The 14,494-nt window shown below is 39.6% G+C and overlaps 1 protein-coding gene across 1 annotated transcript in view; it reads left to right on the top strand.

The window, feature by feature from the left end:
* Positions 1 to 8,198, top strand: part of LOC147911471 (uncharacterized) — a 29,415-nt gene extending 21,217 nt beyond the window's left edge. Inside the window, exons 2-3 of the mRNA XM_087428030.1 lie at positions 5,686 to 5,871; positions 7,751 to 8,198. Of these exons, the coding sequence (XP_087284156.1) occupies positions 5,686 to 5,871; positions 7,751 to 7,839 (275 nt within the window). The 3' untranslated portion in view covers positions 7,840 to 8,198. The remainder of the gene's footprint in view (positions 1 to 5,685; positions 5,872 to 7,750) is intronic.
* The last annotated feature ends 6,296 nt before the right edge of the window (positions 8,199 to 14,494 follow it).

The following is a 14,494-nucleotide window of genomic DNA, read 5'->3' as shown; positions in this document are numbered from 1 at the left end:
AGATCCATCCAGGAGAGCCAAAGAACACCAAATACAAAGAAGATATTCAAAGCCCTGCAGAGTGACAGAACACTTATGGAGACTTACATTTAGTCCCATGATACGTTTCTTAACAATGGAAGGCAAGAGAGAGTTGGATTAATTCTTCAGGGTACAGAGAGACGATAACTTTCAGTGTATACCCAATCAAACCATATCTCAAGAACTGGGGTGAATTAAAGATATTTTTATGCAAACATTTACTAAGAGTATTACCACCAACAAATGCTCATTAAGGAACATCGAAGGAATGTACTTTAAGGGGGCCAGCCACCTGGTGTAGTGGTTTAAGTTCACGACGCACCACTTTGGTTGCCTGGGTTCATGAGTTTGGATCTCAGGTGTGGACCTGCAGCACTCATCAGCCATGCCGTGGTGGTGACCCACATGCAAAATAGAGGAAGACAGGAAAAGATGTTAGCCCAGGGCTAATCTTCCTCAAGGAAAAAATTTAAAAAATGAAAAAGAATGTACTTTAAGAAGAAATTGATAGAAGAAGAAATGCTAAGATGTAAAAATGGATCGTGAGGATAAAAAAGGGAAAACGTCTGAATAAATCATTGAAAACATGACTTTACCAAACAATAATAATATTGACAGGGTATAACTAATGGAGTTAAAAACTAATGACAAGGGAACTTCTGGTTTAGAGGAGACTAGGACACGAAAACACTCTTGCTGCAAAACTGGACAAAGCCAGATAAATTATAAATATATTTTTAGGGCATCAGAGAACTTCAGAACCAACCAACTAAAATTCCAGAAAGAAGAAAACTCTTTTATGTGAGCAGGGATTTTTATCTTTCTTTCCCCTGCAGGCATATTCTGATTCTGGGTGCTTGCCGAGGATCTGGCTTGCTCAGTCAGAGCCTCGGCTAGGGAAAAGAGAAACTAGCCAAACTTCTAGTTTGGTGTGGCAGAGGAAACCTGAAGGCTCTCAGACGCACAACCGCTCTTCCTGACAGCATCTGTGTTAAGTTTTGGTGCCACACAGGAATCTGGGGAAATAGGCCAAAAGCTTCCACGAAGCAAAGTGAAACCTCCAGAAGTGGTGGAAGTGGCCTAAGTCAAACATACTGCTAGTGTGACCTTTTGGGAATTTGCCATATTGTGAACAATGTAAGGTAGGAGGCTGGAGAGCTAAGCTGAAATGTCTGACGGGCGTAGCTAAGTTTTCTGTGGGCTCCCAAACCTGAGGAGACAGAGATCTACCAGACTTAGTACCAGACCCCTGTGCGGGGAAGGGGAGCACCGCAAACAGGAACAGGGGGAAAGTGGAAGGCCTGGGTTTACTAAAACTGAGACTCAGACCCAAATCTGATCAAGGTCTGATTGGACTCAGGTGCTCCAACTTCACTCTGTTTCTGTATCTGAGGGAAGATAAGGTCATGTGAAACTTCTTGAGTTACGTTACACAGACGTTACAAAGACACCCGTGAGAGGCTGGAGAAGGCAAGCCACAGACTGGGAGAAGACCTTTGCAAATCACATATCTGACAGGACTATAAAGAACTCTCAAAACTCTTCAATAAGAAAATCCAAGTTTAAAATGGTCACAGATTTGGACACTCACCAAAGAAGATACACAGATGGCAAATAAGCACATGAAAAGATGCTCAAGGTCGTTAATCATGAGAAAAAGGCACATAAAAATCACATTGAGATCCTGCTATGTACATATTGGTATGACTAGAATTAAAGAGGTTGACCATACCAAGTGTTAATGAGGATGGAAAGTAACTGGAACACTCCTACGTTGCTGGTGGGAACACAAAGTGGTTCAGCCTCTTTGGAAAACAATTTTAAAGTGGAGTTTGTTATGCTGCTGTAACAAATTAGCACAAATTTCATGGCTTAAATCAACTCAGATTTATAGTTTTACAGTTCTGTAGGTTAGCAGTCTGACACGGGTCTCTTTGTTCTATAATCAAGGTGTTGGCAGAGCTAGGTTCTTTTTGGGGGACTTTAAAGCTTAATCCATTTCCTAGCCTTTTCAAGCTTCTAGAGACCACCACATTCCTTACCCTATGGCCCCCCTCCTCCACCCTCAAAACCAAGAACTCGGCATCTCTCTGGCCCTGCTTCCCTTGTTCTATCTTTTTCTCTACTCTACTGCTTCTCTTTCCCTTTTAAGGGCCTTTGAGATGCACTGGACCCACCTGGATAATCCAGGATAATCTCCCTATTTTAAAGTCAGTTGATCAGCAACCTTAATTCCGTCTGCAAATTTAATTCACCTTTGGCAAGTAAACTAATGTATTCTCAGGTTCAGGGATTAGGACATCTTTGTGGGCCATGACTTTGCTACCACAAAGAGTTTTTAAAATAAAGTTAAACATGCACATACCATATGACCCAGCAATTCCACTTCTATGTGCTTACCCAGGAGAAGAAGACAAGTTCATACAAAAACTTGTTTGTCTTCTCAAATCATAAAGATTTATAGCAGCTTTATTCATAGTCAAAAAAGACAAAACTGAAAATAACTCAAATGTCCTTCAACTGGTGGATGGATAAACTGTGGTAAATTCATACAATGGATACTACATTCAGCAATAAAACAGAAGGAACTGCTGATACAGTCAACAACATGGATGAACACTCAAATAAATGTATCATGCTAAATGAAAGAGACCAGACTCAAAAGGCCAAATACTGTAGGATTCCATTTATATGATATTCCAGAAAAGACAAACCATAGAGAAAGACAGCAGATCATTAGCCACCAGTGGTTAAGGTTAGGGGAAGAGTTGTCTACAAATGAGCAGCTCAAGGGAGTTCTGGGTGCTGGAACTGTTCTGTATCTCAATTTTGGCAGTTGCACAGCTCTATGCGTTTGTCAAAAGAGGAAAACAAATACTTCATTTCTCACCCATCAGATTGGCAAAAATTTAAAAATCTGACAATGCCAATCTGACAATTACCAGGGCAAGGATGACTCAAACACTGTTGGAGGGAATGGAAATTGTTAAAACTTCAGAGGATGATTTGGCTGCAGCTCGTCAAGATGCAGATGCACATCAGCCTCTGGCCCAACAATCCAATCACAGGCAGGTGTCCATTCTAGGGAGTTCACACGTGTGCTCGAGGAGACACACACAAGGATAGTCATTAAACATGGCAGGGGAATAAATTAATTGTGGTTAGAAGTTATTTAAAAAAGAAAGGAAAGAAATGCATATGGGAAATAATCGATGCTGCTGGCTACGTATATGATATGAGAAGGTAACTCATTGGTTTGTCTACTTAATAGTACGTAGCACAGAGAGCACTGTACTAGGAATCTGGAGACAAGCATCTGAGCATTTAGTTCCAACTCTGCCACTAAAGTAGCAGTCTGACTGTGGACGACAACTCAAGAAACCTCACTTTCCGTTTCCTGGAAATTGAAGAGGTTAGGCTCTAAACCACTAAAATTATTTCCAACTCAACAGTTCTATGATTCGATAAGTCAACAATCAAAAATTATATTCCAAAGTACCTATGTTGAGAAACTGTTTTTCCCAGACACCCTGAAATCAGAAAGTATCAGAGAAATAAGACGTCTTAATATATTGATACATAAAATGGTCCAATTGTCTTGGAATGTCTATGACCAGGTTTTTAATCAAGATCATAATTCAGAAAGAGTGTAAAAGCAACTAAACCTGCCATATCGACTTGGGTCACCCTCAGGTAAAATTTATATATCCTCTCCCAATTTAACATTCCAAAAGAAGTTCCCCATACCAATGAGTCCATCTTGTCAAGGTCAGGTCTGTCTAGCCAAAAGTCATTCATGTGTATGGTAAGATATACTTGATTTTTTAACAAAGATAAATTGATGAATGGCTTTTTGTATTTTTGCCTGTCTCATCTATAAAGAGCTTACATTATAATTTAATAGCTTCAGCATGCTACAATAATTTAAAGAGCCTTTTAAAACTTGTAACATGCCATGCCCAACAGGATCTAGTAAAAAAATCAGTAGTTTAGAATCCAAAAAAGCTCATTTAAAAGTTTCATTACCGCCAATACTTACACTTCAAAGACACCAATAACCAACATGTCATGTCTTCCTACTGCAGAATTTAATAGGTTATTAACTTCTGGTATCATCCAAAAGCATAATTAGGATGCTATCATTAAAATGTATTTTTTAATAAGAAAAATTAAAACTAATGATTAAACTATTAAACTAAATGATTAACTAAATATGAAAACTAATGACAACTAACAATCTGTTGTCTTTGCCTATGGTTTATCTTTTCTAGAATATTACATAAATGAAATCCTACCATATTTGACCTTTTCCCTTGTCAGTCAAATCAAAATTTAAAACTTCTTGTTCTATGGGCTTTCCAAATCTAAATTCTTACAATTCTAAATGAGTATGGAGACAAAACAGACACTACATACAACTTCCAAAATCCTCCTCTTTATCCAATTTTAATTTTAGCACCAACTGCCAAGAAAATCTTTTCAACTGAAACCAAAATTCCATACACATTACGTCAATCATCAATTTATCAGTCATCAGTCTAAGTTAACAGAAGGTGAGTTAGTATTAGGAAGCTACACAATTTGCACCAAAGATTGTTTAAAGCTCCTTTCATTAAGTGCAGTTTACAACAATTCACAGGCTTCAAAGTTCACCTTGCAAATATAGAGTCAATTATCAGAAACCATGAATGCGATCAGGCTTTTCTATAAAGGTGGTCCCAAGGGTGTAGAAACTGTTCTTTTGTTTAATGAAGGCAATGAGGAGCCCAATAGCCTGAGCAGAGTCAGGCAGAGGAGCGCTGACCACAGGCCCTCTTCCAAAGGAAAGCTTTCACCCAGAGATGTCACGACCTGGCCTAGACGGGGTCCCAGGGGGCGCGAACTCAAGGGCGGGCACACAGGGCAGGCGACTCCCTGCCGCCCCCTGCACCTCGGATGGGTGGGCAGGAGGCCCCGCCGAGGTGAGGCCCCGCTGGGGTGGGGCGCCGCCAAGGCACAGGGACAGGCTGGCCAAGCGGCGCTCTTCTGCTCCTCCAAGGGACAGAGGTTGGGCTCCCCCGCCTGGAGCAGACCGCCAGCAGCCCCAGCACCCGGTCCCATCCGCCGCCCTGGACACGGCGCTTGCGCCATATGCGGCGGAGATCTCCATGCCGAGCCCGCTGCCCACCGCCTACCTCAGCGCCACTCCTGCCCAGTGCTCCTCCACACTGCAGAAAGGAGAGATCCCCGCGCTGAAAATCCTGGAGGAAGGATCCAGAAACTGCCCGAGCCCCCCCACACAAACTCCAGTGGCCACCACTTCCGCATCAGGGACTCCGCCCCCAGTGCATGCGCCCCGGGGCTCTCCAGCTCGGCGGGCCTCTGTCACTCTGAGCACCAGTCCTGCGCTTGCGTGGGACTCTGTGGATACAATGGGAACCCTTGTGGGGGCACTGGGAGGGGTGTCGGGGATTGGGGACCGAGGTGTCCATGAGATGGAGAGCAGGAGCAGGCTGACGCTGTGCAGCCCTTGACTCTGCTCTCGCTGGATGACCTTCAGCTCCTGGAGAAGTTCTGCCTTCCCTTGAGGTGGCTTCTCCTGTCCTGAGAAGCCCATTACACGATCTAACATCTGTTTATAAAAGAACAATGACATCCTTAACACCCAATGTGTTGTGTCTCCAGAAGAATTCTCTGCTTCCCCAGAAGATGAGACAGGGAGCAGCTGGGACCGGGTTCTGACCAAGGAAGGAAGGATGCTGAGGGCACAGCTGACTCCCCTCCACTGGCTCCTTCCCCTGATCCGTGGCCCTGATGGGGCAACAGCGCTGGGGACTCCTGCAGGTGACAACGCTCAAGTGTTTGCCCACGGTATTACATTTCTTATGGTTTAGTGGTTAAAACGGGGGGCTAGCTGTCAGTTTTTCAGACAATTTCATTTGCAGAAATGTCTGTGGACAAAGAAGTTTGTTTTCTTCATCTCTGATTTTTAAAATCAATAACAATAATTAAAATACTTATTTTCTAATCTCATTGGCATGCAAAAACAAAAAAAGTCACTTGGATTTCACCAAATTGGTCACATTTACATTAAAACTTTGGAAGTATTGCTGATTGAGTTAAAGAAAGCATTTGGGATGAACAATTACCTTCAGCTAGTATGTTCTCAGATAAATGTACAAACAGAGTTATGAGCCGTTTTGAGGGGCCTGGCAAATCCAGTTTGAGTTTTACAATGGATTGTCCAGAGTACAGATTAAATTAGTAATTTTCTGAGGAGTTTTTGAGTAAATGTTCATGTCGCCTTCATCAAATAGGTCTGGTGATTTAAATGAAGGTTGAGCTAAAGATAAAAGTTTTCAAGAGACTGAGACATATTAGGTAAATGTACTTAAAAAAGGGTGCAAATTAAAGTAAATCTGCCATTATCCTCTTTAAAACAGATTCAGAGTAACATTATTGTCAAGGTATAAGAAAGAATAGAAATGTTTTATAAAAACAATTCTTCACTTCTAAAGGACCTAACGTTACATTCTAGAAGTCTCCATAGTCTTTCACTCATCTAGATTTAAATTGTTCAATTAATACTTTAAAGACTAATGAATCTGAGGGCAAAATATTCAAGATCATTTTTTAATTGTTTTTCATTGTTGCAAAGTAGATGGGTATGAACTGTGGCTGAAATTCATGGTCTTGAAGAAGAAAAATATGTAGAACTTATTTATCACTCTAACAGTGTGTCCTGACTTAATCCTACACATGTCCCAAGAATAAAGCCTCAAGGAATTCCATTACGTTATTAGAAATGACATCTTTCATTCACCATGAATATTCTCTAATTAATTCTCTAGCTAGTAATTATGTTCCTGATGCAAATAGGCAAGTAAAAGAATCCATGCCTGATTAAATTGGGCTCATAACATGTATACATGGGAGACACATGAGAAATGGAGTCTCTCAAAAGAATGGCAGAGATGCTCCTCTTAAATACTATCTTCAGATAAGACAAAGGAGGAAGTTGGGGGTGGAGTTTGGGATGTGAGAATGGCAGAAGACAATTCTCATGGAGAGGGACATGTAAATGTTTGTCTGAACCAACTCCCCTGCACTGGGCTCTGGTCCTGAAGGGACAACAGGGAGGTGACAGGGAACAGGCCTCCCAGTGGTGGTGCCTTCCCAGGGGTGGCATGTGGATGCTGGGGGAAGGGGAATGGTGTGTGACATGGCACCAGTGGTGGAGTCAGCAATGCAGAGGTCAGGGATCTCTCTCGCTCTCTCACTCTCTCTCTCTCTCTCAGGGACCTGAGAAGAGGAAGTTGGCACAGCCTGCGCCCCTCGCATACCTCTCTCATGGGCCCTTCTTTCTCTGGCCGCTATGGGAGCCCTGCGGCTTTGGGTTTAACCCATGAGGCCAAGGGCACATGCACAGCCACCGGAGGTAGGGGGGGCCTTGGGAGTCCTCAGTGAAGGCCCCACCTGCCCGCGAGGACTTGACACGGTGACACCACCTGAAAATAAAGCAAACACATATAAGCATATGTAGTTTTAAAAGGAAAAGCACACAACTAAAAGAACTGATATCATTAAATACGCTATTCTATTTGTTTATGTGTCAGATTACTGATAGGAAATAGCCCGGTGTAGTGATAGTAGAATTGATCAATTTCATAGAAAATTCTTTTAACAGTTGTTCATATCTTGTGTTTTACATCATTGATTAGGGTAATATTTTCATCTTTTCCTTTCCTAGTGTCTCCATCAATCAGCGTTGAAGTGGAACTGAGTACATGCTTTTCAGAAGCGGCATCATTCTCTACTCAGCCAGAGCATTGGGCCTGACAATAGCTGGATCCAGCAGAAAACTGGACACTCTAGGAGATGTCATGTGGAGATGTGCCTGGCTGGACTAATAGTCACGTGGATATGATTTTTAAAAAAATCTCTCAGAGCTTTCCTAAAATCAAATAATATTCTTCAGTTGCTTTAGTAGACGAGACATTAGTTAGTGTCTTTTTAATTTCCACAGAAGCTTTTTTTATGTTACTAAAGAAACTAAACATTATGTCTTTTTTCTTGTTACTAAAATGGACTTAGTATTAAAAACAAGAAACCTACAAGAAAGGAAAAACTCATATGGAATAGAAATTGTGGGTCGCAGCTTTTAATTTTATATAAAATCATGTTTTATTTATTTACAATTTCTCTCAACTGTGCTTTTGAAAATAGCTTAGTATTAGAAATTACCAGTAAGAAGAGGGTGTGCTCCAGTAGAAGTCAGGTGACTCAGACCTGAGTTCTAGGCCCAGCTCTGTTTCTGGTTAGTGTGTGACAACGTACTTAGGCTCTCTGGAATGTAGTATTCCTTTCTGTAAAATTAAAGAAAACCTGGAGAAAAGTATTCTGTACTATCAACAAGCACAAAACATGTACAACATTGCTCTATATATTAAGAGTCCAGCTGTAATAGTCAAGACATATTAGTGTGTGTAAAATTATAATGATTTTCTTATTTTCTCCAGCTGTGAACCATGTTAAAATATATAGTAATAAGCAGAAAACCTGAAGAACTAGGTGATTTAAAACACCTGTTGTTACAGCTAGGCCATTCAAGGGTGAAATTAATTTCACACTTCTCCTTTCCTTGTAGCCAGTGAAGTGTCTGGAAGACAGAAAACACATAAAATTAATTGAGAGTTAACAGTATTTGGAGGCAGTTGAGGTTAAGCACTCAACAATGATGTCCCTTACTTCAGGAGCAATTGACTCTTTGTCATAAGTTTACTTTATACACGGGTTCTATTCTTAGATTATTTCTGTATGTTTCTTAGAAGAGAGACAGGGAAGGAGAATTAACTCAATCTACTGTGCGCCAGTTCCTTTACTGTATTCCCTTATGCAATTCTTACAGTAATCCTTTAACTGTTATAATTCATATTTAACTGATAAAGAAAACCATGTTTACAAAATTGATCAAGGGTAAGACGGAAGATCTGAACATCAGTCCATTGGGCTTATGCCTCATATTCTCTCCACTGTGATAAAAATGGTGCTTCAACATGGGTACTCACCATCTGGCTATTTAATACCGGCTCCTGCCAACAGCATTGGATGAGATGAGATGAGAAGTTTGTTTCCAAATTATTCTATTATATTTAAACTCTACTATTTATGAGTCAGATGTCAAGACATGTTTTAGAGGCATAGAGAGCAACTGATTAGTTCACCTACACATTTTTTCAGGTTTACTATAACTTTCGTGTGCCACATTTTGTCAACTTTACCAACTTTAGTGCTTCACTGTTCTGTTTTATAAAACTCAGAATTTCACTTTTCATGTAAAACATTTTGCTGCTCTCTTAGTCACTAGATGGCAGTTCTGTATCTCTGTAAATTACCACTGCAGCAGGAAATGAGATGTCTTAAGCCAGTTTGCTCTGTACAAATGATGGACATAGGAGGACTTCTGGTCCATCAAGGCTGCCTGTGTTATTTGTGGCTGTAACCGGGATGTCCAGGACTGCTTAGTCAGAGGCACGAAGCAGAGTCAGAAAGCATCCTCTAAGTTCTTCAGATGTGAGTTCAGGCACCTGTCTTCTCACCTGAGCACATTGGAGTTTATTGAATGTGTTCAGACTCTTACTCTCTCCCTGTACTTAATAAGTCTGGGAGCACCATACCCTAGAAAAACACATGACACATAAAGTCTTTTCTCAACTAAACAGAGTTGAGGGCTATGGTGTTGCCGGGAGTTTGATGCTTAAAGAAAATACAGCTGGTGCTCAGGTGGAAGGAAAGAGCATCAGCTACTGCTGGAGGGCTTTTATTGATGCTCCTATGGAATGAGCAATTTAAAATAAAACCACATGGCTTAAACCTCACTAACTGATTGTTTTATTTTCAAGTAATATGCTCTGAAAATCTGCTATGTCTGAAAAGCTATTTCATAAAACTGAAACAGTTCTGTTTTTTATTCTCTGGTATTTGAAATACTATTAAAACTGTAAATGCTTTAACATTCTACAATATATAAATAGGCAAATATCAATTATATTCTCTAAAAATGTCTGCTCCCATGTTAAAGTTTAATATATAGCAGCAAAATTGGTTACCACCCAATTTTTAACTCATCTTTTGCTTTTGAAATTACATATAAAATTTGTGTTTTGAAGTATTTTCCTAAAACTCAACATCTTTCTGATATAGACTAGTTGAAAGGTAACTAGAATGAAGTTTGATCTTTAAAACTTTAGCTTTGTGTAAGAATTGATAACAAGAGGCAGTTGGGTCTCTCTACTTTATGATATTTATTAATTGTGAATAGCCACATCTATTACAAAGTGGTGAATAATAAAAAGAAATTAAACAATATCAGCACTCTCTTACCCCACACGTACAGTTTATATGCAAATAAATTCTCAAAGGTCAGAAAAATGTTTATGATTTCAGATAACTGTTAAAATACTATCTCATTCCAGTTTTAACCTCATTTGAAATTGACTTAAAACTCTTCTCTTAGATTCCTGCTCTGATCAGTGTCCCCAGGTCCCCTCAATGCCTCATTTGATTGCAAACTTATCTGAGGAATTGAATATTTTTTTTCCATTTGTTCTCTTTAAGGTATCTGTGATAGTGCTTTTTATGCAATGACCACTTGGTACAATTCAGTATTAGTTTCAGAAACATCTTTAGTTAGGAACAAATCAAGGAAACAGATGTGAGGAATGTGGGGATGCCTAGCTGATGGTGCTTCAGGGATTCCTCACGTGAGTCTTGTCATAGAAAAGTTTAAAGAGTAAAGCAGCATTGGTCAGTTTAAAAATGTGGGGTGAACATAATTCTAAATAATGATGGAGACATAAAAACAAGAAGCCACTTGAATTTCATTGAAAGGTATTAGACACATCAAAGGGCTGGGGAAAAAAACATTGTTTAATGTAAGTTCTTTCTAAATTCTAAGGCAACAAGTAATATGAATTTACATGGTAATTATAAACCACAAAACAACAATTCACAAGACAAGTAAACAACTAAAGTAGAAACCAGAGTAAGAAAAATAGAGGTTAAAGCAGAGATGGAGAGTGATGGTTGGGGTCAGAAACCACGGCTTAGTCATCCGTGAAGTCTCCCTCAGACTCTGATCATTCCTAGTGCTCAGTAAACAGTTTTACCCCATGAGGCTGGGGAGGGCCAAAGTGAGAGGTGGTTGGGAGGGGAGACAATGCAAGGATACCCTTGTGGAGGCACTGACATTGAAAATCAGTGACATTTTTGCCAAGGTGTTTATCATATTAAAGATTATTCTGGAAAAGTTAAGGATTTTTCTGGAATGTACATTTTCATTTTATGGAAACTCCAACTAACCCAGAGAAAGATTTAGACATTTTAGCTTTAGAAATAGAGAGAGGGGCCAGCCCGGTGGCGCAGCAGTTAAGTGAGCACACTCCGCTACAGCGGCCCTGGGTTCAGAGGTTTGGATCCCGGGCGCACACCAATGCATCGCTTGTCAAGCCATGTTGTGGTGGCATCCCATATAATGTAGAGGAAGATGGGCACAATTGTTAGCCCAGGACCAATCTTCCTCAGCAAAAAGAGGAGGATTGGCATTGTAAGTTAGCTCAGGGCTGATCTTTCTCATAAAACAAAAAAAGAAAGAAAGAAATAATGAGAAACTTTTTTGTCAGTTTTATTTTTTTTATTGATGTTTTAATGGTTTCTAACATTGTGAAATTTTGGGTTGTACATTTTTGTTTGTCCATCACCACATATATGACTCCCTTCACCCCTTGTGCCCACCCCCCACCCCCTACCCCCACTGCCCTGGTAACCACAGTCCAGTTTTCTCTGTCCATGTGTTGGTTTATATTCTACATATGAGTGAGATCATACAGTGTTTGTCTTTCTCTTTCTGGCTTATTTCACTTAACATAATACGCTCCAGGCCCATCCATGTTGTTGCAAATGGGACGATTTTGTCTTTTTTTATGGCTGAGTAGTATTCCATTGTATATATATACCACATTTTCTTAATCCAATCGTCAGTCGAGGGACACTTATGTTGCTTCGACTTCTTGGCTATGGTGAATAATGCTGCAATGAACATAGGGGTGCATAAGCCTCTTTGGATTGTTGATTTCAGGTGCGTTGGATAGATTCCCAGTAGTGGGATGGCTGGATCATAGGGCATCTCTATTTTTAATTCTTTGAGGAATCTCCATACCGTTTTCCATAGAGGCTGCACCAATTTGCATTCCCACCAGCTGTGTATGAGGGTTCCTGTTTCTCCACATCCTCTCCAACATTTGTTGTTTTTTGTCTTGGTGATTATAGCCATTCTAACAGGCGTGAGGTGGTATCTTAGTGTTGTTTTGATTTGCATTTCCCTGATGATTAGTGATGTTGAGCATCTTTTCATGTGCCTATTGGCCATCTGTATATCTTCCTTGGAGAAGTGTCTGTTCATTTCCTCTGCCCATTTTTTGATCGGGTTGTTTGTTTTTTTGTTGTTCAGTTGTGTGAGTTCTTTATATATTATGGAGATCAACCCCCTGTCAGATGTATGTTTTGCAAATATTCTCTCCCAGCTGGTTGGTTGTCTGTTCATCTTGATTCTGGTTTCATTTGTCTTATAAAAGCTCTTTAATCTGATAAAGTCCCACTTGTTTATTTTTTCTTTAGTTTCCCTAGTCTGGGTAGGCATGTCATCCGAAAAGATTCCTTTAAAACCAATGTCAAACAGTGTGTTGCCTATATTTTCTTCTATGAGTTTTATAGTTTCAGGTCTCACCTTCAGGTCTTTGATCCATTTTGAGTTAATTTTTGTGAATGGCGATAGCACATGGTCCACTTTCATTCTTTTGCATGTGGCTGTCCAGTTTTCCCAACACCATTTATTGAAGAGACTTTCCTTTCTCCATTGTATGTTCTTAGCACCTTTGTCGAAAATTAACTGTCCGTATATGTGTGGTTTTATTTCTGGGCTTTCAATTCTGTTCCATTGATCTGTGTGTCTGTTTTTGTACCAGTACCATGCCATTTTGATTACTATTGCTTTGTAGTATGTTTTGAAGTCAGGGATTGTGATGCCTCCTGCTTTGTTCTTTTTCTTTAGGATTTCTTTAGCTATTCGGGGTCTTTTGTTGCCCCATATAAATTTTAGTATTCTTTTTTCTATTTCTGTGAAGAATGTCATTGGGATTCTGATTGGGATTGCATTGAATCTGTAGATTGCTTTAGGTAATATAGACATTTTAACTATGTTTATTCTTCCAATCCACGTGCATGGGATATCTTTCCATTTCTTTATGTCATCATGGATTTCCCTCAATAATGTCTTGTAGTTCTCATTGTATAGGTCCTTCACCTCCTTGGTAAGATTTATTCCTAGGTATTTTATTCTTTGTGATGCAATTGTAAACGGTATTATCTTTTTGAGCTCTCTTTCTGTTAGTTGATTATTAGCATATAGAAATGCAACTGATTTTTGTAGATTGATTTTGTACCCTGCAACTTTGCTGTAGTTGTTGATTGTTTCTAATAGTTTTCCAACAGATTCTTTAGGGTTTTCTATATATACAATCATGTCATCTGCAAATAGTGAGAGTTTCACTTCTTCGTTACCTATTTGGATTCCTTTTATTCCTTTTTCTTGCCTAATTGCTCTGGCCAAAACCTCCAGTACTATGTTGAACAGGAGTGGTGAGAGTGGGCAGCCCTGCCTCGTTCCTGTTCTCAGAGGAATGGCTTTCAGTCTTTCCCCGTTGAGTATGATGTTAGCTGTGGGTTTGTCATATATGGCCTTTATTATGTTGAGGTACTTTCCTTCTATTCCCATTTTATTGAGAGTTTTTCATAAATAGATGTTGTATCTTGTCAAATGCCTTCTCTGCGTCTATTGAGATGATCATGTGGTTTTTATTCTTTGTTTTGTTGATGTGATGTATCACGTTGATTGATTTGCGGATGTTGAACCATCCCTGCGTCTCTGGTATAAATCCCACTTGATCATGGTGTATGATCTTTTAATGTATTGTTGTATTCGGTTTGCCAATATTTTGTTGAGGATTTTTGCATCAATGTTCATCAGCGATATTGGCCTGTAATTTTCTTTCTTTGTATTGTCTCTGGTTTTGGTATCAGGGTGATGTTGGCCTCATAGAATGATTTAGGAAGTGTTCCAACTTCCTCTATTTTTGGAATAGTTTGAGGAGGATGGGTATTAAATCTTCTTTGAATGTTTGGTAAAATTCAGTGGAGAAGCCATCTGGTCCTGGACTTTTATTTTTTGGGAGGTTTTTGATTACTATTTCAATCTCTTTACTTGTTATTGGTCTATTCAGATTCTCCATTTCTTCTTGGTTCAATTTTGGGAGGTTGTATAAGTCTAAGAATTTATCCATTTCTTCTAGATTGTCCAATTTGTTGGCATATAATTTCTCATAGTATTCTCTTATAATCCTCTGTATTTCCATGGTATCCATTGTAATTTCTCCTCTTT

This window comes from Ceratotherium simum, unplaced genomic scaffold (genome assembly GCF_057802395.1).
Source record: "Ceratotherium simum simum isolate JZ-2026a unplaced genomic scaffold, ASM5780239v1 HiC_scaffold_43, whole genome shotgun sequence".
Taxonomy (NCBI): Eukaryota; Metazoa; Chordata; class Mammalia; order Perissodactyla; family Rhinocerotidae; genus Ceratotherium; species Ceratotherium simum.
This window is presented reverse-complemented; position numbering and strand designations above follow the sequence as displayed.